The sequence below is a fragment of the Chenopodium quinoa genome, unplaced genomic scaffold, assembly GCF_001683475.1.
Source record: "Chenopodium quinoa cultivar QQ74 unplaced genomic scaffold, ASM168347v1, whole genome shotgun sequence".
NCBI classification, from domain to species: domain Eukaryota; kingdom Viridiplantae; phylum Streptophyta; class Magnoliopsida; order Caryophyllales; family Amaranthaceae; genus Chenopodium; species Chenopodium quinoa.
The window spans coordinates 15,346-39,344 of NW_018745651.1; the positions used below are offsets into that span (position 1 = coordinate 15,346).

A 23,999-nucleotide genomic window follows, 5' to 3' on the forward strand; every position below is an offset into this window, starting at 1 on the left:
GTGGGCCCATGCTATGATTTGGGGTTCAAATTACACGCACTCGTATTATACGTGCTTTGCATTTGTGGACCAATCATACAGGGTGTCATTTAAATGTTACTCGCTGTTTTGTTGCGTGAAATTCACGCTCGTTGTTTTGGTTGGGTTGAAAGTGATACGCGTCGTTTAAGAGAGTGGAGTTATATAGCGGCGTGACCGGCGTCCACATGTCTGACAGAGTTTGCTTATCTGGCAGTAAGTGTTAGTATTAGCTTAGTCGGCTTCCAGAAGAATCTTCTATTTTTCTTCTAATGGGCTATGATCTGGTCTTGTTGGGCTTTTAAAGGAAATTTAATTAAAACTGTCTAGCCCGGAAATTTTCTTCTGCCAGCCCATCCAAAATACTCGGGCTTTTTCATACGGGCCTCATGCTGATCAACTTTGCTAATGCAGTTTTAGCATTATACCTTTTACTTTCTCCGTTTTTATTTAGACCGTGTTCTATTCACCTGATTTTCATTTATGTTAAATTAACTGAACTCATTACACCTTATTAAAATTAATTATAGTTGTTTCCTCTAAAAAAAAAAATTAATTATAGCTGTAATTTTTACATTGATAACTCAATTAGTTTAAACTTATTACATCTTAAATAATTGAAAATGAGGTGAACACAACATGTCTGTGGCACACATTTAAACAAGATAAGGGACTAAGTAAAAGAGTAAATTAACTGAGATAATTTTGCCACCTATTAGAAGATGGTGTTAACTTATTTTGATATTAATTTAATATGTCCATTTACATTTTTTTATCACCTTATCTAATAGCGTGTCTATAAAGCGTGTTATATACGAAGTATATAAATACAGAAAAAACTATAGAATTATATACCGCAATTTGTGACCTTATCTAATGTTGAGTAGGTAAATGTCAGTGCTTCAATTGGATCTTAAATTTAATCAAACAAATAATGATTGATTGATTGGTCTTTAACTCTTGAAATTATAGTTATTTTGTTTTATGGTTTTCACCACAATTCAACAAAGTGAAAGAAAACTAGAAAAGTAGCACGCTATCCTCATTTGGTGGAGATGCTAAGAAGTGAAAACAAATACCCATAAAAGTGATCAAAGTCAACCAAAATAAAAGCCTTTCTTAGAGGAGAGCAAAAGTTAATAACTAGTAAGAAAAGAAGCCGCCACAAACTAACGCATCCATATATATTATCACAGTATCACTATAATTTTGCCACAAGCATAAATTTAATGAAGCTGACCTCGAACCTTCATCTGATAATACTCTATCTGTTTCAAATTATGTGAACATTTGACTCTTTAACTTAAAACTTTATAATTGTTTCATCTAAAAAGTCTCAAGGGTAAATAATGAAGATGATCCCAAATTTTTTCTTTTCTCTTGGATACCATTACCACCACAAAGAATTAACCAAATAAGACTACTTAATAAATGTTGATTAAGGGGGAAGAGGGGGTTTAATATGATTCGTTACTGACCCCATAATTTATACCTCTCTTGAGAAACCCTTCCTTCCCCAAAACCAGGGTCACAAGCTATTCTTACCTGACTAAGCAAGTTACACTCTGAATCTCCCTTACTCTCCTCTTTCCTTTTTCTCTCATCGATTTCTCATGACAATTCACAAACTAAACCTCTTTTCATCATCACTTGATTTCAGACAACTACTCTCCAACAATACACGGGGAGTTTACCTTTTCATTTATGTCAAATGTCCAAATCCAAATTAACCCATCACCATAATCATCAAATTAATCCTTTCATCACTTTCTTCTCTCTTTTCTTGCTCTCTTCTTCCATTCTTTCCTCCAATCTCCCCTTCGCTTTCGCCTCGCCTTCATCATTGTCAGATTCTAACATTCATAGGCGTGATCCATTGCAGCATTTTGAGTTCTATCATGGAGGTTACAATCTTCAAAGCAAACATTACTGGGCTGTAAGTTTTTAAGTTTCTATTCTTTTGTTCTAATTCTTTATAATCCCCTGTTTTAAGTCGTGTTAACAATGATACTCTGTTTTTCAGTCGGCTGTTTTTACGGGAGTTCATGGGTATGCAATGGCGGGAGTGTGGATGTTATGTGGATTAGGATTTGGGATTTTCTTGATTATCAAGAACTATTATTGGAGCAGCAATAATCAATTTTCTTCGGCTAATCAATCAAAATATTCGAAATTTTCATATTATTTGGTGTTCTTCCTGCTGCTATTTTTCACGCTCCTTGCCATGTAAGTGCTTCAATTTTCAATGCTACATTATTTTGTGATTTGTTAAATGCATGATATTCGGAAATCATCGCTAGTGTCACCGTCTTATACTAGTGAGTAACTAAAAATTGGATTGTTTTAGGAGTATGTAACTAACTAAAAACAAAGGACTGTGACGTACACGTAACACGTATAGTCTCTCCGTTTTTTTAGTTGTTCCATTTTTCTTATCAAGTGGCTTTATATCACAAAAGGGTTGTTTTTGTTCGTCTCTATCTCTTATTCTTTACTGTTAAAGTTTGTCTCAATTTTTCTCTTAGTTGTTAGCTTATCATACGGAATTAATCGTGATAAACCATCTTTGTCGCACTAGGCTATCACCCTTAATTGTAAATCGTTCACAAGGTCACTAGTAAATAACCAAGGCTTGTCTGTACTTAAAACACATACGTATAACACTATAGTATTTTGGGAATTTTAATGGTTTGTACATGTGCATTTGAATTTAGAGTTTGTACACATTAAGTACCAAATAAAGGTGCATATGATTTAAGTATGTTGCGCTAATATTCTCATTGTTGCCTTGACAATAATGAAGGATTGCCACAGGATTCGTGATAGCAGAAAACCAGAAAAGTCTTCATACAACAAAGAAACTGAAAGAAACAATTCTAGGGGCAGGCAATGAGGCACGCAGAACAATTCACAAAATAAACAAAGTAATGACCAACATAAAAGCCCTCCTAACTCCATATGATCAAGAAACTTGCATTCTATTAGACGCCACAAGTCTACAACTCGGAAATGAATCTCACAACATCAAAAAATTTATCCAAAAGAACGAACATTCCATTGATCAAGCTACTTGGGCTCTGTAAGTATTACATTAACTTATTGGGTAATTTGATCAATCTCACTTAGATGGTATATTGTACTACTTCCTCCGTTCTTTATTACTTGACCCGCTTTGACTTTTACACTATTCACTACCCCTTCTTTGACTGTCTTTTGTGAATAATATGTAAGAAAAAATATATTCATGTATGATTTTTTGGATTCGTCTCAATAAGTACTATCATAATATATAATTTTTACTTATGGAGAATTTAAGTTATTGATCGTTAAAGTTTTGTATTGACAAACGTGATAAAAGAAACAAGTCATGTAAAAAAGAACAGAAAAAGTATTAATGTGTATTATATATATATACGCATTATCTAAATGTCTTTCTAACAGCACTTTATCTGATTTACCCTCTACTTGTCCTTTATACTTAGGTACATAACAAACCTTGTAGTTGTGACCGTTAACTTGTTATTTTTGGTTGCTAGTGTAGGTGAGGTTTTCTCCTTCATTTTTTGTATTTCTTCCTTTTGATTACTGCTCGTGTTGTTTGATATACTAAAGATAATTCTTGTTTTAATACAGTTTTGATCTTGTTACACTGGCACCCAAGATTCTTCATGTAAGTATTAGCTTGTAAACCGAACTTGATATCAATTTGATATATTCATATATATATTAAGCTGATCAATGTTATTTTTCATTGGCAGTCTGATATTCTTTTGCTGGATATTAACAATGGCATGTTGGTTTTTGACTGGCATAGATTTCTTTTTTCACAAGTGAGTATAATAAGCTCGTGACATACTTTAATTTTCTAGTACTTTCACTTTGATTAATGTCATCAATTTATTATGTAAACTTTGAGTTTTGTTGTTCGTTGTTTCCACCATCATTGTGTTAATATTGCAGTTTTGCAGAAGATACGTGCACAGCACTTGAAGATTTCAAAGACAACCCTGTGAATAGCAGCTTAAGCTCATTACTGCCTTGTGCAAACGCGTTAAAATCACAAACTGTCATCACCGTACTTGGCCAAACTGTCCATGATTTTATAACACAGGTATACATATTATTATACGCCTAATGTTAACACAGTCTATTGTTGCGATATAGTAGTCATTTGGTTAGACGTATGTACAATAATGTATCAATTTTTCAGCTTGATTGTTATAAAATACGAAGTAATGTACATTGTAATATGAAAATGCAGTTGAATCTAAACATGAAAATAATGCCCAAGGAGCTTGGATTAGATGAATTGCATTATGAAAATGCTTTTGGAGATAGGAAAATTTGTGATCCTTTTGCTGGTCCACCTGATTACAAGTATCTAGCTGGTAAATGCCCCAAGCATGCCATTCCAATTCGCGAATTACCTGGTGTAAGTAAACTAATTAAAATCTGTTCTTATCTAATTTTGGAGTATAATTCAACAAGTATGGAGTTATAATAATTGATGTGAACTCCATTTAAATTTTCATGCAGATTCTTGCTAAATTTACGTGTGACAATGAGTTATCATCCTTGGAGTCGTGTAAAGGCAAGGGGAAATTTCTTCCGAAACCAACTTATTTGATGGCATATGCTTACATTCGATCAATTGAATACTTGACTAATGTTTATCCTGATTTGGAGAACCTTATTCATTGTTCATTTGTCAAAGATCGGATATCCGATGTGGTCATGCACCAATGCAAGCCATTTAAGGTCTCTACATATGGTTTATGGATTTCAATACTCTGTCTTTCAATAAGCATGGTGATTTTGGTGTTACTTTGGGTGGCTAAAGTTTACCAAGGTCACAGAAGAAGCTTCTCAAAGTGTTCCATCATACCAAGATATCAAGAACCCTAAAGGGTTAGCCAAACATTTGAACATAAACATACACTAATACACATTGCATAAGATTAGGCACTTTTTTTTTATTAATTGATTTATTTTATTTATATATTGAGTTATATTCTTCAATAAACTTCTTGTAAACTTGTAAAAAAACATGTATACAATGAAAAATAAGGATCGGAGAAGAGTACAGGGAGAGGGGATAATGGCAAATGTACATATGTAGCTTCGGATACTTAACAAAGTCGAGCAAATTGTTTGAGATTATCCTTTATTTTATTTTATGTCCACCATTGTTGTATAACAAAACTTAACATTATGTGATCTTCATTAACATGATTATTTAATGGATAACTTGTTCTCATTGACTGAACTGAACTGAACTGAACTGAGCTGAACTGAACTGAAATGAATATTTTATAAAAGAAAGAAATTAGGAGCTGAACTGAACTGAATTTCAACGTATGAGAACAGACCCTAAGAAATGTACCCAAAAACAGCCCAATGTCGAGATGTAGCGGACAGGCCGGACACCACTACACAGCAACTTAACTAAATGTAAGACATGTATTCTGGTAGACATTTATTCTACTTCTCGTACTAATTTTCAATAAAGTATTTCAAGTCATCATAGTGGGGTAATTATGTCATTAAAATTCCAAACTATGGCTTGCCATTCATTAAATTGATAACAATATTACGGAATATTAATTAAGTACGGAGAGATATTAAAACGAGATTTTGAATACATAGAAATGGTCTATTTTACTATTCTAGTGCAACTTCTCACTTGCCAATATCAAAGATCACTTGCCAATTTGCACTATTTATCTATTGAATCAATTTACGTATTTAATTTCTTTATCAAAACTATGATCCCTATTTGGAGAGATCATACATTGTAGGATACTCCATCTTCCTCACACATATTTGGAGAGATCGATGTTATGATGATGTTTTCCATTTGATTCATTTACCATATGATTCATTACTCCATACATTACTATTGTATTATGTACCTCATTTTTGAACTTAATGCGTCTCCCAATGGTATGAACAGTATACTACGTTATATGAATATGTATTTCCTACAAGTATATCTGTATTTAATTTTATTATAAAATTTAGTAAATTTAATAAATTGTCATCAACATCAATAAAAAATTATAATTGCCATATTAATTAGTGTAATATGAACCGATAACAGTACAGAATAGAAAAAGGATGTTGAAGGCAATGCCAGGTTGCCAAGGTACCATTGGATTGGATAAAGAATTATTGTCATTATCTAATTAAAGTGATAACATTTCTCAGCCAAAAATAAAATAAAAAATTATACAAGTATAAAAACTCTATCTAGTACGGACTACTTCATATCCTAGTAACACGTCTCAACGACTACAAAACTACTCCATAGTTAGTTGTCAACATAAATATAGTTGATGAAGTACATGTCAATAATAATAATATATCACTAATTAAGTATCATTAATTAAAAATGTGGACGACCAATAGCTGACTGCCTTACATCCATGTGACCAAGGCAGGAAAACATAATGCAAGTTACCAGGAAGAAATTACTGCTAGTAAATCTGTACTGTATATTTTATCAAATTTCAAATAGCAACAAATTTCTGGAAGGGCTAAGGAGTATCTGGTTCAAATTTCACTAACATTGAGGTTGATACGTATTTCTAAGACAATGTGAGAGTTTAGGGGTTGTTCTCTTACGTTGAAATTCAGTTCAGTTCAGTTCAGCTCCTAATTTCCTTCTCTTATAAAATATTCATTTTAGTTCAGTTCGGTTCAGTTCAGCTAAGTTCAGTCAATGAGAACAGGGCTTAAATCTCGTACATATGTACGTCTTTCTAAACAATAATATGAATTAATTACATAACTTGTGATTGATACAAACTAGACTCGATCCAACTCATAACGAGATCAGCTTGGAAATGAAAGTTAATCGTATTTACTTAATATAAATACTTTAATTTACTTTTATTCTATAACTAGGTTAAACCCCCGTGCAAATGCACGGTTGTTGAATAATTATGATAATAATATAATTATATAAAACAATTAAAACAATTAAAACATGTGAGAGAAAATATTTATAGTTATAATGTGCAAGTTGATATTTTAGGAAGTTTATTTTAATTTTTATATATAAAAAAAAAGTCATAATCTAAATGCAATCTTTATTTTTATATAATAACGATTTTATTTAGAAAGTAATTTTGACGGGAATTTTTTTAATAATATATTGCCAAGTGTTCCTACATATTCGCTTTTAGTAGTATGTAATTGATACCACATCAATACAAATAGTAATCTGATCAACTAGTTTATAAGTTATCTGATCTTATTAACATCCTAACTTAAATCATGAAAAATATCATATATTTTGTACTCGATTATGTAAAGATTTTGATGACAAATAGGATAAATTATCTTTTCCCAATGCTCTCATTAAATTTTAATCTCATCATTCACATAGAATAAAAAATTAGCAATCAAATTACACTAAACTTCCTCAAATTTAACCCAAACCCAAAAGTTGGAGTTGAAAAAAAGTAAAGAGGCAGGGGTAATAAATAAATTGAAAACCCTTGAAGCGGAAGAGAAAGAAAAAAGAAGAGTATAGACTGTTTTCTTTTTCTGGGTTTAAAGTCATAATCAATCATCATACTATACCTGGATTATTAGATCCACCATTACTATTTTGACAACTTAACCTCTCCTCCTCTTTTTCTTCTTCTTCTCACCCTCTTTATTTTCTTTTTATTCTTCACTAACCAACTTAATCTATTTTTCTATACTAAAGTTAATCCAGAATTTTTTTCAAGGGTGACAAAAAAAATAAAGAAAAAGAAATTACTGGAGGTTAGTATCAATTTGAGCCAAGAAATTATGTAAAAATTGAAAATTTTTGAAGATTTGAAGAACCCCATGTCTGCAAATTCTGCTTCATCCAGTGCTCGATTGATGTCTGGTAATTGGTTTGACTTTATTCTCTTGCTCTTAATCATATCTGTTAATTTCCCTGCTTTTTTTTAATTACATTGATTAATTTGTTTAAATGTAATTTCATGAGAATTATTTTTGTGGGGTTTAAGCTTATTAATTGAACATATTGATGGGATTCTGAGCTGGGTTTCTTTAATTGGTCAATGTTCCCATCTATATCTGTACTTTACTAAATTTGTTGTATGATTTAATAATTTCACCTTTCAAGATTGGTTTATATTACGGAATTATGGATAATGTGGTTGATTTAGAAATAATTGATGATTTGGCTGTATATTTTATCATAATGTGATGGATTTACTGACTAGATCAATGATCAATGCCAGTTGCTGATCATTTATTGTAAGCTTCAATCCTGTGAGCTCATCAATTCGTCACACTTTTCTTGTTTGGTGTGTTGTGCCCACTATAACAAAGAACTTTATCTTCATCTAGTAAAGAGCAGCAATAAATTCGGAATTGTTATGTTGATTGTCAAAATGTAGGAATGAGTGAGATTCCACTGATCAGGTTGATTAACTGAACTTGAAAGTTAGATTGAGTAAAAGAATTACAGCTTCGAAATTATCGAGGGGAAGATGAGAATTAGATTTGTTTGTCTTTTTGCTATGGTTAGGAGGATATGAAATGCATTTGGTGTTTCTTGTGCTATTTTTCATGTCCAATGCTGATGTTTTCGCATTGAGAAACAAATCTCTAGAATTTCAAAATTTGTTTAGTGTCATGATTGTTATGTTAGAAAACAGAAATCACTTGTATTCACTTTCATTTATGCTATAATAGAACACTGTGGTAGTGACCTGCTCTTGCATCTGCATCTGCATAGGTTGTATTTTCTTAACTGCAGTATTATCTTCGGGATAATATGGAAGGAAAATTGAGGATGAGGAACAAATACAAGAAACCAACCACTTTGCGTTGCAGTGCAGGGAACAGATGTTCATTACCTGTTGCAGTGGTTAGTGTGGTTGTGTGCCTATTTCTACTGCAGCTTTACACTCTTCTTCCCCAAAAGGATGCCTTTAAATTGGATACACGTATACTCACTGGTAAAAGTTTCCGTGAGCTTGAAGAAGTTGATGAGGAGAACATCCAAGTGCCCCCTCCAAGAAAACGTTCTCCACGTGCTATTAAACGGAAACCCAAGAAGCCTACTACAATTATTGAAGAGTTCCTTGACGAGACGTCTCAAATGCGGCATGTTTTCTTTCCTGACATAAAAACTGCAATTGATCCAAACAAGGGGAATGACAGCTTCTACTATCACCCTGGAAGAATATGGTTAGACACAGAAGGAAATCCTATCCAAGCTCATGGTGGTGGCATTCTGTATGATGATAGATCAGAGACATACTATTGGTATGGGGAGTACAAGGATGGACCAACATATCATGCCCACAAGAAAGGAGCAGCACGAGTAAGTTTTTATTTATGAGAATGTTCTTTTGTATGCATTAGCTTGTAAAATTTAATTAATTTGAGGCGGAAAACTGTTGAAGAAACATGGAGTAATGATTAGAGAAGGTTATTGTGAGATTTGCAATGTAGCAGACCTAACATGATAATAGTCCATAGTGAGAGCATAATGCCAAGATGAGATAAAGGAAGACAAAGGTTAGAGAGGAATGGAGATTGAGTGAACCAAGGACTTTCTATATTATTTCTGTACACCCAGGCATGTCAAATTCATGAGCGTTACTACAATATCTTCATAGAAACTTTAGTTCAACCATCAAGAAAGCTTGTTATTCATGTGGGACTGCTTTTACTGGAGTTTTTAATCACATGATATAAGGTGGTTCATGTCTTTGAAGTGATGGATTTCTCTTATGACTTCACGATCCAAGTGTTCTGGACCAAATAGGTTCCTGCTATATGTTCCAGTCTTGTGTGAACTTAAGTTCAAAATAAGTATCTAGTTTGAGTCGCGTGTATCTCAGTATTGAAAACAGGAAAGCAGTTATTGCCCTATCAAATTTGCTACTTTGATTTTCTCTTTGATCCATATGTTAATAGGTCACACTGTATGTTGTAGATTCTAAAAAAATCTGAGGTGAAGATACTTTGTTGGTAGTAGCTGTATGTCTAGTTGTCCACCCAATTGAGGGTGTTGTTCTAATATATCGTATATGCTTTTCATTGGAGACCCCCCCTTAGTTTTCTTGCAACCATATAGGCACTTACTTCCTCCTTTATCTCTTGAGTCTTGACCCTTTAATTATTGCAGAAAATAACCGTGAAAATTTGCGGCTCTCAACTTCATACTCCTCCATGGCTATTTAAACAGTGTCATGTGCACTGACTATCTCCAGTCTTGCTCTCACCCTGCACAAATAACTTCCAACACCTCTCTTCCCTATAAGCAACTTGAACATTCATTGGGGTGCTAATTTGGGAATAAGTATAACCTATCATCTTAAAAGGAATAGAGGACCATTTTTCGGTGGGGTGAAGGGGGAAGGAGCACTAGTTCTTGATGTTACAAAGGCAAAGTTATCTGGTCATACTGTTAATGGAGAATGAATGGAAGTCAGGATTAGGTGTTGCTTCAGACAAATGAGATAGGTTTGATTTGGTTAAGTTTTAGGGCTCGCTATTTAGCTATTAGTATAGTTCCTTAAGAATAATTTTTGCTGTTGGTTTCTTGTGCATACTAAGTTTTCGATTCAGATTAGATCATAGGAAAGTGAAAATGGAATTGGCAATTTCAGAAAAACTGGGAAACAAGGAAATGATCGTTCCACTTATCTCATTTTCAGTAGCCTTGCAAGGATAATAAGGGCTGATTGGAGTTTCAGAAAATTTGAATTGGTTGTGAAACCCTTTGCTGCACTCATCACAGCTCTAGCTCAGTAAGCTCACTGTTACATGATCACCTAAATTATTCTTCTGTTAATTGGAGAATGTTGGACAACTGGAGTCAAACACTCTTTGTATTCTACTGGGGTGTCAACTAATTGCATCAGTTGAGAATGGCAAGATTATCTGGTTCCTAATTAAGCACTTTTAGTTTGGGATCTTTAGATGTTTGGAAATTATATAGGTTTCTGCTGAGTTTTCAATGTTGGAATGCTGCATTAGTCATGGAACACTGCCTGTGGAAGATATCGTGGCTCTGGCCCCTGAGGAGTTTTGAAGTCCCCCACCACGCACCCTCTGTTTTTGGTTAACACCAGGTGTTACTCACCGTAAAATCACCTCTTTTCCTGTATATTTTTTATCTATTTACGCTCCAGTCACTCCTCTGAATATGGTGGTGAGGCTACGGAATGCAGCTTTTGGCTAATAGCTGATACAAGTATGACATTTGGCTACAGAATCACCTCTGTTCCTGCTTCCTGGAACTGCTTGTGCTCTGGTGGATATATCAGGAGTTCAAATTCAGTGGCTGCCTGTCTTAGGCTTTGGCGTATCTTGTGTGAAATTTACTGCGTATTATCATACAAAGATTTAAAATTTATGTAAAGTTTCAATTTTTTGGCACTTCTAGCATACTCCCTGCCATTCTTGGTTGGCTTCCAAGTATTATAAAGTCTGATTTGTTATTATTTTTTTTATTTTTCAGGTTGATATAATAGGAGTTGGTTGCTACTCGTCCAAGGATTTGTGGACTTGGAAAAATGAAGGGATTGTGCTTGCAGCTGAAGAAAATGACGAGACTCATGATCTTCACAAATCCAACGTGCTTGAGAGACCAAAAGTTTTGTACAATGAGAACACAGGAAAGTACGTTATGTGGATGCATATAGATGATACAAATTATACAAAAGCCCATGTGGGTGTGGCTGTCAGTGACTGTCCGAATGGTCCATTTGAGTACCTATATAGCAAAAACCCTCATGGCTTTGACAGCAGAGATATGACGGTCTTCAGGGATGATGATGGTGTTGCATATCTCATCTATTCTTCTGTTGAAAATAGTGAACTCCATGTCAGTCCACTTACTAAGGATTATCTTGATGTTTCAAACATTGTGAGTCCAGTTCTCATTGGCCACCACCGTGAAGCCCCGGCTTTATTCAAGCACCAGGGCACTTACTACATGATCACGTCGGGCTGCACAGGTTGGGCTCCAAACGAAGCATTGGCTCATGCATCTGATTCCATTATGGGCCCTTGGGAGACTATGGGAAATCCATGTTTAGGAGGGAACAAAATATTTAGGGAAACAACTTTTTTCGCTCAGAGCACATTTGTCCTACCCTTGAAGGGGCTTCCAAACTACTACATATTTATGGCTGATAGATGGAACCCGGCTGATTTGAGGGACTCAAGATATGTATGGCTTCCTCTGAAGGTTGCAGGACCAGTGGACCAGCCTCTCGATTATGACTTTGGGTTCCCATTATGGCCCCGAGTGTCGATTTTCTGGCACAAGAGATGGAGACTTCCTTTCAGATTGAGTGGTTAGATTCTGTTGCCTGTATCATATTCTACATGAGGTAATTAAATTGGCCAATTCTTTGTTTCAATTTCTCTCGTTGCTCATATGTAAGTTGTAACAGTATCATTTTTTCTTACAGTTTACACGATATTACACTTAGATTGGTAGCAATAAAACTAGTGTCCTAGTGTTTATATCAATTGAGAGAAACAGAATACGTATTGTTCTATAGAGGATCAAATGACATGTTTGAGGTTTTCCTATATCGAATCGGCATTTACACTTGATTGCTGATATTTGCCATTGTGGTTGACATGTACCATCAAAATCAGAAAAAGGTTTACTCAGACCAATTCAATCTTTTGTTGGGATGTTAACTCAAAAATTGTCAAATCATCTTTGTCATCCATGTACGACAATAGACCCTATACAACTATGAAAGCATCTTCACTCTTTAGACATCTTCCTTCTCCTAAAGGAGAGCCAACGACTAAAGCCTACGTCATTTTTTTTTCTAAAAAGTAAAAATAGAAAGAAAAAATAAAGTTGCTCCTTACCTTTTTTTTTTCTTTTTTTTTTTTTCATTATACGATGTAATTTTTTATTTTTTATGTTGTTCTACCCGATTCACCCTTTGGGCTAATTCGGATTTGGGGATCAGTTCTGGGTGGTTAGGTTCCAGTCCCCTACCGATTGTTGTTGAGGGGGATCGAACACGAGTCCTCCTTACCAAGTGTAGTCTCAATCACTACTACACCAACAACCAATTGGTACGATGTAAATTATTTTTAATGAATGAAAACATATTTTTTAGGTAAATCATATTTACAAATTAGTTTTTAATCACCAAAGTCAAATATTTGGGTCTACACATTTGCGGATCTATATTCGGAGGCCCGATATTGGGCTGAGTAGGCGAACCCAACAAGTCCATTTCATTGATATCATTGCATCATGACAACTACTGAGGCCTCTTTTAGTGTGGTGCTAATTGCTAAGTCAATTCCCATTTTTTGCCTTTTTAACTTAACTTGTATCTTATGTTATCACTTTCACCGTTTTTGACCACAATGAGTGTGATTATTATTGTTTAATTGGACGGGCAATTGGGCCACGTGCTCCCTTTAGAAACCAGTAGGCCAATTTTAAGTGGTGTTAGCTTAGATAAGTTTAAGAAAAATGAATTGAGATTGATTGTCAGTTTAAAATGAGTAATGATTTATGTAGCCCTTAGGAGTATGTAAAAGCATTAAATATAGTTATTAAAATTGGAATTAAGCTGAGAATTCATGATAAAATTAGGGCCAAATCGGTGTAATTAATATAATCTTTTCTCATTATTTTTTTTTTTAGCTTTTTATATATAGTCCTTAGAAGTATGTATATCATTTTTCAAAATATATTTAAATAAATGTACTACCTCCGTTAATGGTTATCTGCACCATTAACAGAGGTAGTATTTAAGATTAGATAAATTTTAAAAAATAAAAATAAAGTGAATATTATACCACCTTCCACACACACACAAAAAAAGAAAATATTGTGGTAAGATTAAAGGAGGTTGGAGAAAAAGAAAAGGGAAGGCCAAAAACAAGGAGAGAGAGTCAAGTCAAAAGATTAGATGTACTCGTACTAGAAGTGGAAACTCTGAAAAGAAGTTCCCACAATCCCACCAGGTTTGGTGGGCCAAAAGTGCCCTTTTTTTATTTAGCTCTTCTGAATCAACCAAAAAGGTTCAATGTATGGGCCCCAAATATTTTCTTGTAAATCTTTTGAAAATTAATCAAGCACTACTATTCTTCTTCACAAATTTTTGGCAAAAATAATTCATGAACAAACAACATCTGCCGGCCCACTATGTGAGCCCATATATCTTATCTCTACTCACTAGCAATGCATAAACCAAATAATATTCCACATATTTCTTAAAAAAAAAAAATAATAAAAAAGATAAATAAAAATTCTACATACAGCTTATATTAGTATATTAATGATCAATCTAGCATTTAAATACTCCATTTTATTTGGATTCTATAATGTGAGAATAATTCAAATTATAACGCCTAAATCCTTAAAGTGCACCATTTGTAAGAGAGGAATTTCAATATGTTATTTTTATGGTCTATCTAACTTATCAATCAAGCTAGCTATTTCGGGGTTTTCTGATGTCCTGCGGGAGAGTTACAATTCCGAGACTGGAACCGGACGCCTGTAACTGCAAAACAAACGGATGCTCCGGATGATTGGAGATCTGCCTCCGACGGTCAAGTTAGTACTTGATTAAGGAGTAATTAATGCAGAAATTAAAGTGATTGGGTCTCTCTAGGTGAGAGAGTTTAATGTGTGTAATCTGCGTTGTTCGCGTCCCCCCCTTAATGAGGATTAAGGGAGGTATTTATAACCTCGGGAAACGTGCCAATCTAGGTTTAGGTTAACCTTGGGCTGATTGGGCTTCCCTCGGAAGTTGGGCCTAGGTGACCGGTTATCCCAGGTGTCATGGGAAGGACACGTGTCGTGTCGTAATTAGTCCATAGTGGACGGATCATTGCTTGACACGTGGCAGGCTCCTATTGGCCCATGTGACGGACACATGGCGGAACCTGATTGGTCCACTTGTCAGATGGTGATTGGTGGGGAAAAATCCCCTAATCATTTGCCCCTCGCAGGTGGCACGTGACTGGTCACGTGTTACCTGTGACAGGTATCGCCCTGTAACAGGCGACGGCCTGCTACAGGTGTCACTCGGCGAGAGGCCGAGAGATTCTCCCGCCAAAATTTTGAATTCTGGAAGTGACCCTTCGCCTTCTCACTTCGCCTATATAAAGGAGTGTTGACTTCGGTCATTTTCACACTTGAAAACTTTGTGAGAGAACATTCGGACCCCTGAACTTGCTCTGACATTTTGGACCCTTTCTGCCTACCGCCTGCTCTGACAAGCCGACTGCAAAGGATTTTCAGAACTTCATCAATCGTCACTCGTTCAGGTAACCGTCGGTTCTCTTACTCTTAATTTTCTCTTTACTTTATTCTTTTTTGAAATGGCACCACGGAAGCACACGACACGACCTAGGTTAGTGATCAGCCGGTCACCGGGGACGGCTGAATCTAGGACTAGGAGTGTCGCCTGCCCTTTTCTGGACCCATCTTTTCCCTTTATACAAAGTCCGACTGTATCTGTGTCTATGCAGAGCATGATGGACAGAACAAAAAAGACTGCCAGGATCTCAAACTCAGACGGCTCCTCCCACAGGGTGCCGATTAGTGAAACATCTGACCAGGCGCCAGATGTGGAAGTGAAACAAAGCGGCTTGAAAGCCGGCAGTTCTGAGGGAGGAGTCAAAATGACCCCTTCCCATTTTACAGTTGACAATTCTACATTCTCTCCTGCTCCTTTTAAAGGAGAGGAGGCGGGCCCCTCCGGGAGAGGGGAGGAGTCGTCCTCTTCGGACTCGTCAGAGGACGATTCCGAGTCTAGCTCTTCTGGCCATGCTTCTCTGGACACAGAAGAGAAAAACAGTCGCCTACAAGAGGCGAGGCTTTCTCACGCAGTTGAGAAGGGGGACGATTGGGCGGAGCCATCCGCCTCTCACCGAGAGCAAAATACCCCCTACTACTGCACGGTACCTCGGGGTCGGATCACAGCCATGCAAGAGAAAGTGGAGAGCTTTATCGCAAACCACACAATGGGCCCCGGCTTTTTAGTGTTCGTGCCGGATCCAGAAGACACAGTCGTCTGGCCGGCTGGTACCAGTTATGATGGCGCCTGCTTTGGCTGCTACGAGGCGGCCATCAAGGCTGGGCTGCGCTTCCCACTACATTCGGCTGTTCAGCGGATCTTGGATGGGTATGAGTTGGGGTTATGGCAGTTAGCCCCGAACTCCTGGGTCAACGTACTCGGCTATGTGGCCGGGTGCGAACTGCACGGGGTGGAGCCGAACTTCGAGGCTTTAGCCAACATGAACTACCTCAGCCGGACCCCTAAGGCAGGCGGTACCGGCTGGTATCAATTGACGAGCCACAGGGGCTACCTCATGACGAGAGGTAAAGCAAACAAATGGAAGGACTGGCGGAGCACCTTCCTTATCATTGAGAGTTCAGACACAGAGCTGAACAAGCGCTTCAACACGTGGAACAGGAATCCGCCCCTTCTTGCAGGCGGCCGCAGCATGCCGCCTGTTCCCCCCAAGGCTAAGAAAGAGATCCTAGATAAAGGACTCTTCAAAGTAGAGCCGAAGGTGAACTCTACTTCAGGGGTACGAGAGCAAGTACCCCTGCACTGCGTCCCGAGCTTCAAATGGCTCTACGACGAGTACTTTTTGGCCACCTGTGGCCTCAGCAGTCGGTGCTCAAGAGGTAGCCGGCCTGTCTAATACTTTGTTGTTCCGTGCATTTCTTGTTATAACTTTTATTAACTTTGCTAGTTGTTTTTGCAGCGGACGCCATGAGCAAAATTACCGCCTCCAAGACTGCAGCGGCCATGTTGCGGGCCTCCATCATGCAACAGTCTTCAACCGACTCCCCCAACAAGGGGGCACCCTTGGTGGGCTTCGAACCTTTCACCCTCTTTTTGGAGTTGTGTTTATGCATATACTGACTCTTTTCTTCTTTTTTAGACGGGCGTTCCAAGAGCTTCTTCTTCCCAACAGCCAGACCCCAAGGCCCGGAGGACGACTGTTGCGAGCTCTCCTGGTTCTGCCAGGAAACATGCGGCGGCTGAGAAACAGCCGTCCACTTCTTCTAAAACTCCAGCTGGGCCACCTAGAAGTATGAAATTGTCCTTGTAAATTTTAGAATTGCTCCCTTCTTTACTAGGTCTAATCCGTTTGTTTATGCTTGATGCAGCCGACCCTCAGGAGCCTGACTTGGTCGAGGTGGCCAAGTCTATGATCAAGGTCGTTCCTCCAGCTGAAAAGGAGGCGGTCAGGGGTGTCGACACCCTTGACCTAGACGGGATTGCAGGGGTCCTTGCTGAGGTATACTTAGCATATTTTTTAGTATTTGAATTCCAGGACGCCTGTTTTCTTTTTTGTTTGGAAACTGACGCCTGTTCCCCTTTTTACTTAGGCCCTACTCCGAGTGAACGGCCTTCGCAAGCCGCTTGACCGGAAGAACAAAGAGGTAAAGGCTGCAAAAGCTATGGCCGCCTCTGACTGTGATAAGGCAATGTTTCAAATTGCCCAAAATTAAGTTCTGACCATTGATATTCTTTATTATCAGGCGCAGGCTACCGCCGCTATCCGGGCTCAGTTAGAGGCGGCCCAGAAGAGGAATAGCGAGCTGGAGGCGACCATCAACAACCTCAAGGCCGAGCTGAGACCTCTTCGCTAAAAGATGTCCTCATACGAAACCTTGGAGAAATCCTTGGCGAGCGTAAAGGTACGCCTGGTGACCCAGGAGAAGAGTCTTACTCAGGAGCTCTCGGAAAAGGCCGAGCAATAAAAGAAAGAGCTGGTTCGGGAGATGATGGAAGACTCTGCTCAAATCCAGCGCATGACTTGGGGCCGCCTCTTCCCCAATGCCGACTTTGCCTCATGGGAAAAAACGTACCGCCAGTGTTCTGATAGATATAATCAAGAGATCCTGGCGGCTGCTGAGGAAGAGGCGTTGGAGGAGGAGGAGCAGCCGGTAGTGGCGCTTGTGCCGCTTGGGGGTAATGCATCAAAGAAGGATGCAGCTGAAGCCGAGTCCAGCAAGAAGAGTGCTGACCAGGCGGCAGCTGCTAATATTGAAGATCTGCCCCCTTCTTAAGCTTTATGTCTTCTTTCCACGGCCTGCGTGCCGTTTGTTTGTATTTACCCGGCCAGGGGGCCGGGGCTCTGAATATTTTGCCGGTCTTTAATGACCGGCTTCTTTTTAATGAATTTTTTTGTTTTGCTTCAAATTTGTTTAAGTATTGAATATTATGATATCCAATTGTACACTATACCGACTGTTTTACATGGCCGATAGTTGCAGACAGGTACGGACAGTTAGTCACGCCGCCTATGCCCCTGGACGATTGGTTGTCTGTTTCCAGGCTAGACGATCAGTCGGCCATTTATCCAATCGGTATTCGAAACATTTTAAAGACTGAATCCCCTTTAGGCAGGCGGTCCTGTCATTTGTAAAATTAACCAAGTAGGAAAGTGGTTTCCTACTTGTCATGCTTTTAGGCTAGAGACTTTAGGCCGTCTAGGCCGACTGTTCCCCGTCATATTTAATCTAGTGTGACCAAGTAACTAAGTAGTAGAGGTATCAAGCGGTGGGTACCGGTTGTTCCCCTTTATTCGTCGTTGGCTTTTAACTCATAGGTTGTTAACCTAGCAGGAGTAGTGGTTGAGAGCCCCTGTTTGCTAAAAACAGGCGGACGACTCATACCTTTTAGGCTCCATACTAAGTTTGAGATAGTGACTATGAGTTAACTTTGGTGTTACTCAGTCGTCGTCACTCCTGCTTGAGTAGTAAAGGTACCAGGCGGCGGAGGCCGGCTGAACCTTTTGATTCGCCAATGTTTGTTGGCTATTAACTCAAGAGGTACCCCCTGCATTTATCCCAAGTAATACAGGCGGTCATCTGACTCAAATGTCAACTGCTACCACTGGTTTGGTTAGTGATAGAGTTATCCTTGTCTAAAAAACGGCTATGTGGTTGCCCTTGGGGGCAGTCGTATAGGTGTCGTGTAATTAGTTTATAGAGCAATGTTCCACCCAAAAGGGAGCTGCTCTCTGCGACGAATTTCATCCGGAGGGATGCCGCCGGACGCCTGCTATGATGTTGGGACAGGTCGTATTAGTTTTGAAGATTGGATCAGTTGGCTTGGCGCCTGGTCTGATCATTCGACTTGTGGCCTTGGTTAGTTCTTGGTGAACGTATGTGCTAAGTAAGAGGAGGGTAGCCGCCTGTTTAGGCACAGGGTCGGCCAGGCCCTGATCATTTTTAGCTAAGTATAAGGGGGGTGGCTGTGTGCTTTGGAACCAGTCGGCCCTCTTCTATGGAGAGTAGCCGACTATATGTCCAGACGGCATGCCCCTATGGTGATAGAGTAAAATATTCAATGGAGAGTAGTCGACTGTAAAGGTACAGGCGGCATGCCCCTCTGAAGATAGAGTAAAATACTCAATGGAGAGTAGCCGACTGTAAAGGTACAGGCGGCATGCCCCTCTTAAGTAGGAATAAAAATTGAACATGGAGAGTAGCCAACTGTTTGTCAGTAGGCATGCCCCTCTTCAGTAAAAATGAAAACTGAGTATGGAGAGTAGCCAACTGTTTGTTAGTAGGCGTGCCCCTCTTAGTACAAAATTGAATGAAACAGCAAACTTTAATTAAGTAGCCCTTGACTATTTACATCATTCAAAAGAAATATTTCTTAAGATTATCTACATTCCAAGTTCGAGGCAACGGTTGTCCGTCTGGTGTTCCCAGATGGTATGTACCGTCCCTGACCTCTTCACAGATTCGGTAGGGTCCTTCCCAGTTGGGAGTTAGTTTGCCAGACTCATTAGCCCTACCAACTGCTTCCATTTTTCTAAGTACAAAGTCCCCCACTTTGAGTGGACGCCTGTGTACTTTTTTGTTGTATGATCTAGTCATTCTCAGGCGGTAAATTTCATGGCTCAAGACAGCATTGCCCCTCCTTTCAGGAAGTGAGTCTAATGCCAGGCGCATGGCTTCCCAGTTTGCCTCTTCGTCATATAACATTACTCGAAGAGTCGGCTCGTAGTGTTCTATTGGAAGAACAGCTTCCACACCATAAGTTAGGAGGAATGGAGTTTCTCCAGTCGCCCCTTTTTCAGTCGTCCTAATGGCCCAGAGAACATGTGGTAATTCATCCGCCCATAGGCCGCCTGATCGTTCAATCTTTTTCTTGAGACCGTCTGAGATGATTTTATTAAAGGCTTCTACCTGGCCGTTTGCTTGTGGACGGTCGACAGATGCAAAGTAGTGTGCAATTCCTTGGTTACCCAACAAGCTTTTGAGAACAGGCGTCTCAAATTGGGGACCATTATCAAAAACCATAGACATGGGAACCCCGAACCGAGTGATGACATTTTTCCAGATGAATGAAATTACATCCTTCTCTTGATTCCCTTTACAGCCTCCGCCTCTACCCATTTAGTGAAGTAGTCGACGGCAACAAGTATGTACCTCCTTCCGCCTGTAGCAGGCGTATATGGACCCAGAATATCCATGCCCCACTTAGAAAACGGTAGTGGGCTATGAATGGTAGTGAGGTCAGTAGCCGGACGGTGAATTAGTTTGCCAAACCTTTGGCACTTGTCACATTTTTTCACCATCTCCATCGCATCTGCTTCCAAAGTAGGCCAAAAGTAGCCCTGCCGCCTTGCCCGTTGAGCAAGCGTCCTACCCCCTATATGGGAAGCACAGTAACCAGAGTGAAGATCATCTAGTATCTCTCGCCCCTTTTCTGGAGTAACACACTTTAAGAAGGGTTGAAGGTACCCCCTTTTGTGAAGTTCTCCCTTTATTATTTCAAAACTGGTTGCTCGTTTTTCAGTACTACTGCCTGTTGATGATCATCCGGCAGGGTACCATTTGTCAGATATGCCCTGATTGGATCCATCCAGGTTGAGCTTTTGTCTAAGATTCCAATAGGTTCTTCCTCAATGCTTCTCCTCTCCATTACTTCCCAAAAAACAGTTCGAGGAGTATCACAGGAGGCGGAGGATGCTAATTTTGAAAGTGCATCCGCCTGGTTGTTTTCTGATCTCGGCACTTGGGTCAGATGGAAATCCTCAAGGGAGCCGACTGCTTGTCGGACCGCCTGTAAATACTTGATCATGGCCGGATGGGTTGCTTCGTATTCGCCATTGTACTGACTCACTATCAATTGTGAATCGGAACAAGCGTCTATTTTTCTTGCTCCTGCCGCCTTGCACATGCGGATTCCGGCTAGTAAAGCTTCATATTCTGCCTCATTGTTTGAGGCCTGAAAACTGAAGCGTAAAGCATACTCGTACCTGTCGCCCTCTGGCGACTGACATATGACTCCTGCTCCACAACCATTTGAAGTAGAGCTTCCATCCACACATACCTTCCAGACTTGGTCTGTAACTTGAGAGTCAGGAGGACGAGTCATCTCAACAATAAAGTCAGCAAAGGCTTGCCCCTTCACTGCTTTTTTAGGCTCGAAAGTAACTTCGAGGCTTTGTATTTCTATGGCCCATTTGATCATTCGGCCTGACGACTCCATGATGGTCAGTGGCCGCTTGATAGGTTGGTCTGTATACACGACGACTGCATGTGCCAAAAAGTAGGGCTTCAATTTTTTAACAGCCATGAAGAGTGCAAGACCAAATTTCTCCACTAAGGGATACCTCAACTCGGCATTTTTCAGTAAATGACTGACAAAGTAGACCGGGAGCTGACAACCGTCTCTTTCAGCAAGGAGAACAACGCTTAACGCATGATCAGAGACGGCCAGGTACATGTAGAGTACTTCTTTGGGCAAAGGGCTAACCAGCCTCGGCAAGGAATGCAAGTGAACTTTCAATTTCTGGAAGGCCGCCTCAGCATCCGGCCCCCATTCAAACCTTGCCTTTTTCTTAATTGCCTGGAAAAAGTATAGGCATTTGTCGCCTGATCGGCTTAGAAATCTTCCCAAGGCCGCCAGACAACCTGTTAACTTCTGAACCTCTCGGATGGTATGAGGCGACTGCATGTCGATGACCGCCTGCACCTTCTCAGGGTTCGCCTCTATTCCTCTCTGATTGATAAGGAATCCGAGAAATTTCCCAGACTCAACTCCAAAGACACATTTCTTGGGATTGAGCATGACATGGTGCCGCCTGAGTGTGGCGAAAGTTTCTCGGAGGTCCGACAGATGATCTTTCTGAAGTTTAGACTTGACAATCATATCATCAATATATGCCTCGACATTTCTCCCAATCTGATCAAAGAACACAGTGTTTATCATTCGCTGGAAAGTGGCCGGGGCATTCTTAAGACCAAACGGCATGACCGTGTAACAGTATAACCCCTGATCAGTGACGAAGGCCGTCTTCTCCTGATCTTTCTTCCATAAAGGAATTTGATGGAAACCAGAGTAGGCGTCCATAAAGCTCATCAAAGCATGGACGGCTGTTGAGTCGACCAGGTTATCAATTTTAGGCAGAGGGTAACTGTCTTTGGGGCACGCCTTGTTTAAGTCTGTGTAGTCTACACACATTCGCCAGGTGCCATTTGGCTTTTTAACAAGCACCACATTTGCAACCCAGTCTGGGAAGTAACATTGCCGAATGAACCCTGCATCAAGTAATTTTTTAACTTCGGCGGCTGCCGCCTGACTTCTTTCTTCGCCATGGTTCCGCTTCTTCTGCCGTACCGGCTTCTTTTTCGGATCCACGGCCAGTTTATGTACCGCCAGATCAGGACTAATGCCTGGCATTTCATGGACTTCGAATGCAAAGATGTCCTTCTATTCTTTCAATAGTTTGTGAAAGTCGTCACCCAGGTCCCTTAGAGCAGTCGTCCCAACCTTGATTGTTCTGTCAGGACGCGAGTCATCTAAGATCAGGTCCGTATGCTCACCAGCTGGCTGAGGGCGGAATTCATCCGACCGCTCCTCTGCCAATGATTGCTATTTTCTGTCTTTTCTTGCGGCCCCTGTCTGGGATGTCTTTCTCTTCTTGCCGCCTGCTTCTTGAACAGGCGCACTCTCCTTGAAATTGTCAAGGTCTATTTTCCACCACTTGACCCAGTGGCCATAACAGTGGGCTTGACATCCGAGAGATAGCACTCTCGGGCCATCCTCTAATCTCCCCTTAGGGACCCGACTGTTCCATTATCCCTCTCAAACTTGAGCAACATAAGAGATGGGATTATAACAGCCTTGGAATAATTCAGGTTTGGTCGTCCCAGAATCATGTTGTAGGCCGAGAGTTCTTCTACTACCAGGAACCGGACTACCATGTGTCGTCCTTCCCCTTTTTCGCCCAGGCGGATGGGTAAATCCACTCGTCCCACTGGGTGGACGACTCCTCCTCCAAACCCTACTAAAGGGTGGGATGCCGGATGTATGCAATCAGTCTGATATTTTAGTTTCGACAGACATTTGCTACTGATGAGATCTGAGGAGCTTCCGGTATCTATGAGGATTCGGCCAACTCTCTGGTTGGCCACTTTACATTCAATAACGATAGGGTCGTCATGCGACCCTCTTACCCCTCCTAGATCTTATTCAGTGATGACAATCTCAGGAAATGAATATTTGAAGGGCCGTTCTTGTTGAACGGAATTTATATCTAACCGTCTGATATTGTCTTTGTTGCCCCTAATAGTGGGGTCGCCTCCTGAGAAGCCGCCTGCAATGGTGTAGACGACTGCATCATCTGTATCGGAGCTGTCGGCCTGTTGATTCTTTTTGGTCGACTGCTTTTTCGAGGAAGTGTTCCCCGTAGATTTCTTGACATAAGTGTCAAGATCACCTTGCTCAGCCAGGCGGTCCAGATACCGCATGAGACTGATGCATTCATTGGTGTGATGACCAACATCTTCATGATAATCACAGAATTTTTCTTGGTTCCGGTTGTTTGCAGAACCCTTCATGGGGACCGGCTTCTCAACTGAGATCCGTCCCTTGATTTCCTTTAGGATAAATTGGCTATCCTTGTTAAACACATACTTTGGGGAGTATGGTTTGAATTCTTTTTTCTTTTTCTGGGCCGGCTGTTTAGAGGAA

General features: G+C 39.7%; 2 protein-coding genes across 3 annotated transcripts; both read left to right on the forward strand.

Moving 5' to 3' along the window:
• The first annotated feature begins 1,474 nt into the window (after nucleotides 1–1,474).
• On the forward strand, nucleotides 1,475–5,224 carry LOC110717096. The gene is made up of 9 exons (XM_021895741.1): nucleotides 1,475–1,954; nucleotides 2,042–2,244; nucleotides 2,822–3,097; nucleotides 3,501–3,559; nucleotides 3,652–3,688; nucleotides 3,777–3,848; nucleotides 3,979–4,129; nucleotides 4,280–4,450; nucleotides 4,555–5,224. The coding sequence occupies exons 1-9, from the start codon at nucleotides 1,730–1,732 to the stop codon at nucleotides 4,921–4,923; spliced, it is 1,563 nt and encodes a 520-aa protein (XP_021751433.1). The 5' UTR covers nucleotides 1,475–1,729; the 3' UTR covers nucleotides 4,924–5,224.
• Nucleotides 5,225–7,507: 2,283 nt separating this feature from the next.
• On the forward strand, nucleotides 7,508–12,609 carry LOC110717062. 2 transcript variants are annotated; one of them, XM_021895700.1, is made up of 3 exons: nucleotides 7,508–7,903; nucleotides 8,765–9,355; nucleotides 11,504–12,609. In XM_021895700.1, the coding sequence occupies exons 2-3, from the start codon at nucleotides 8,804–8,806 to the stop codon at nucleotides 12,347–12,349; spliced, it is 1,398 nt and encodes a 465-aa protein (XP_021751392.1). In that variant the 5' UTR covers nucleotides 7,508–7,903; nucleotides 8,765–8,803; the 3' UTR covers nucleotides 12,350–12,609. The 2 variants fall into 2 exon arrangements, with proteins under 2 accessions (XP_021751392.1, XP_021751393.1); XM_021895701.1 differs by having other exon boundaries at nucleotides 8,868–9,355.
• The last annotated feature ends 11,390 nt before the right edge of the window (nucleotides 12,610–23,999 follow it).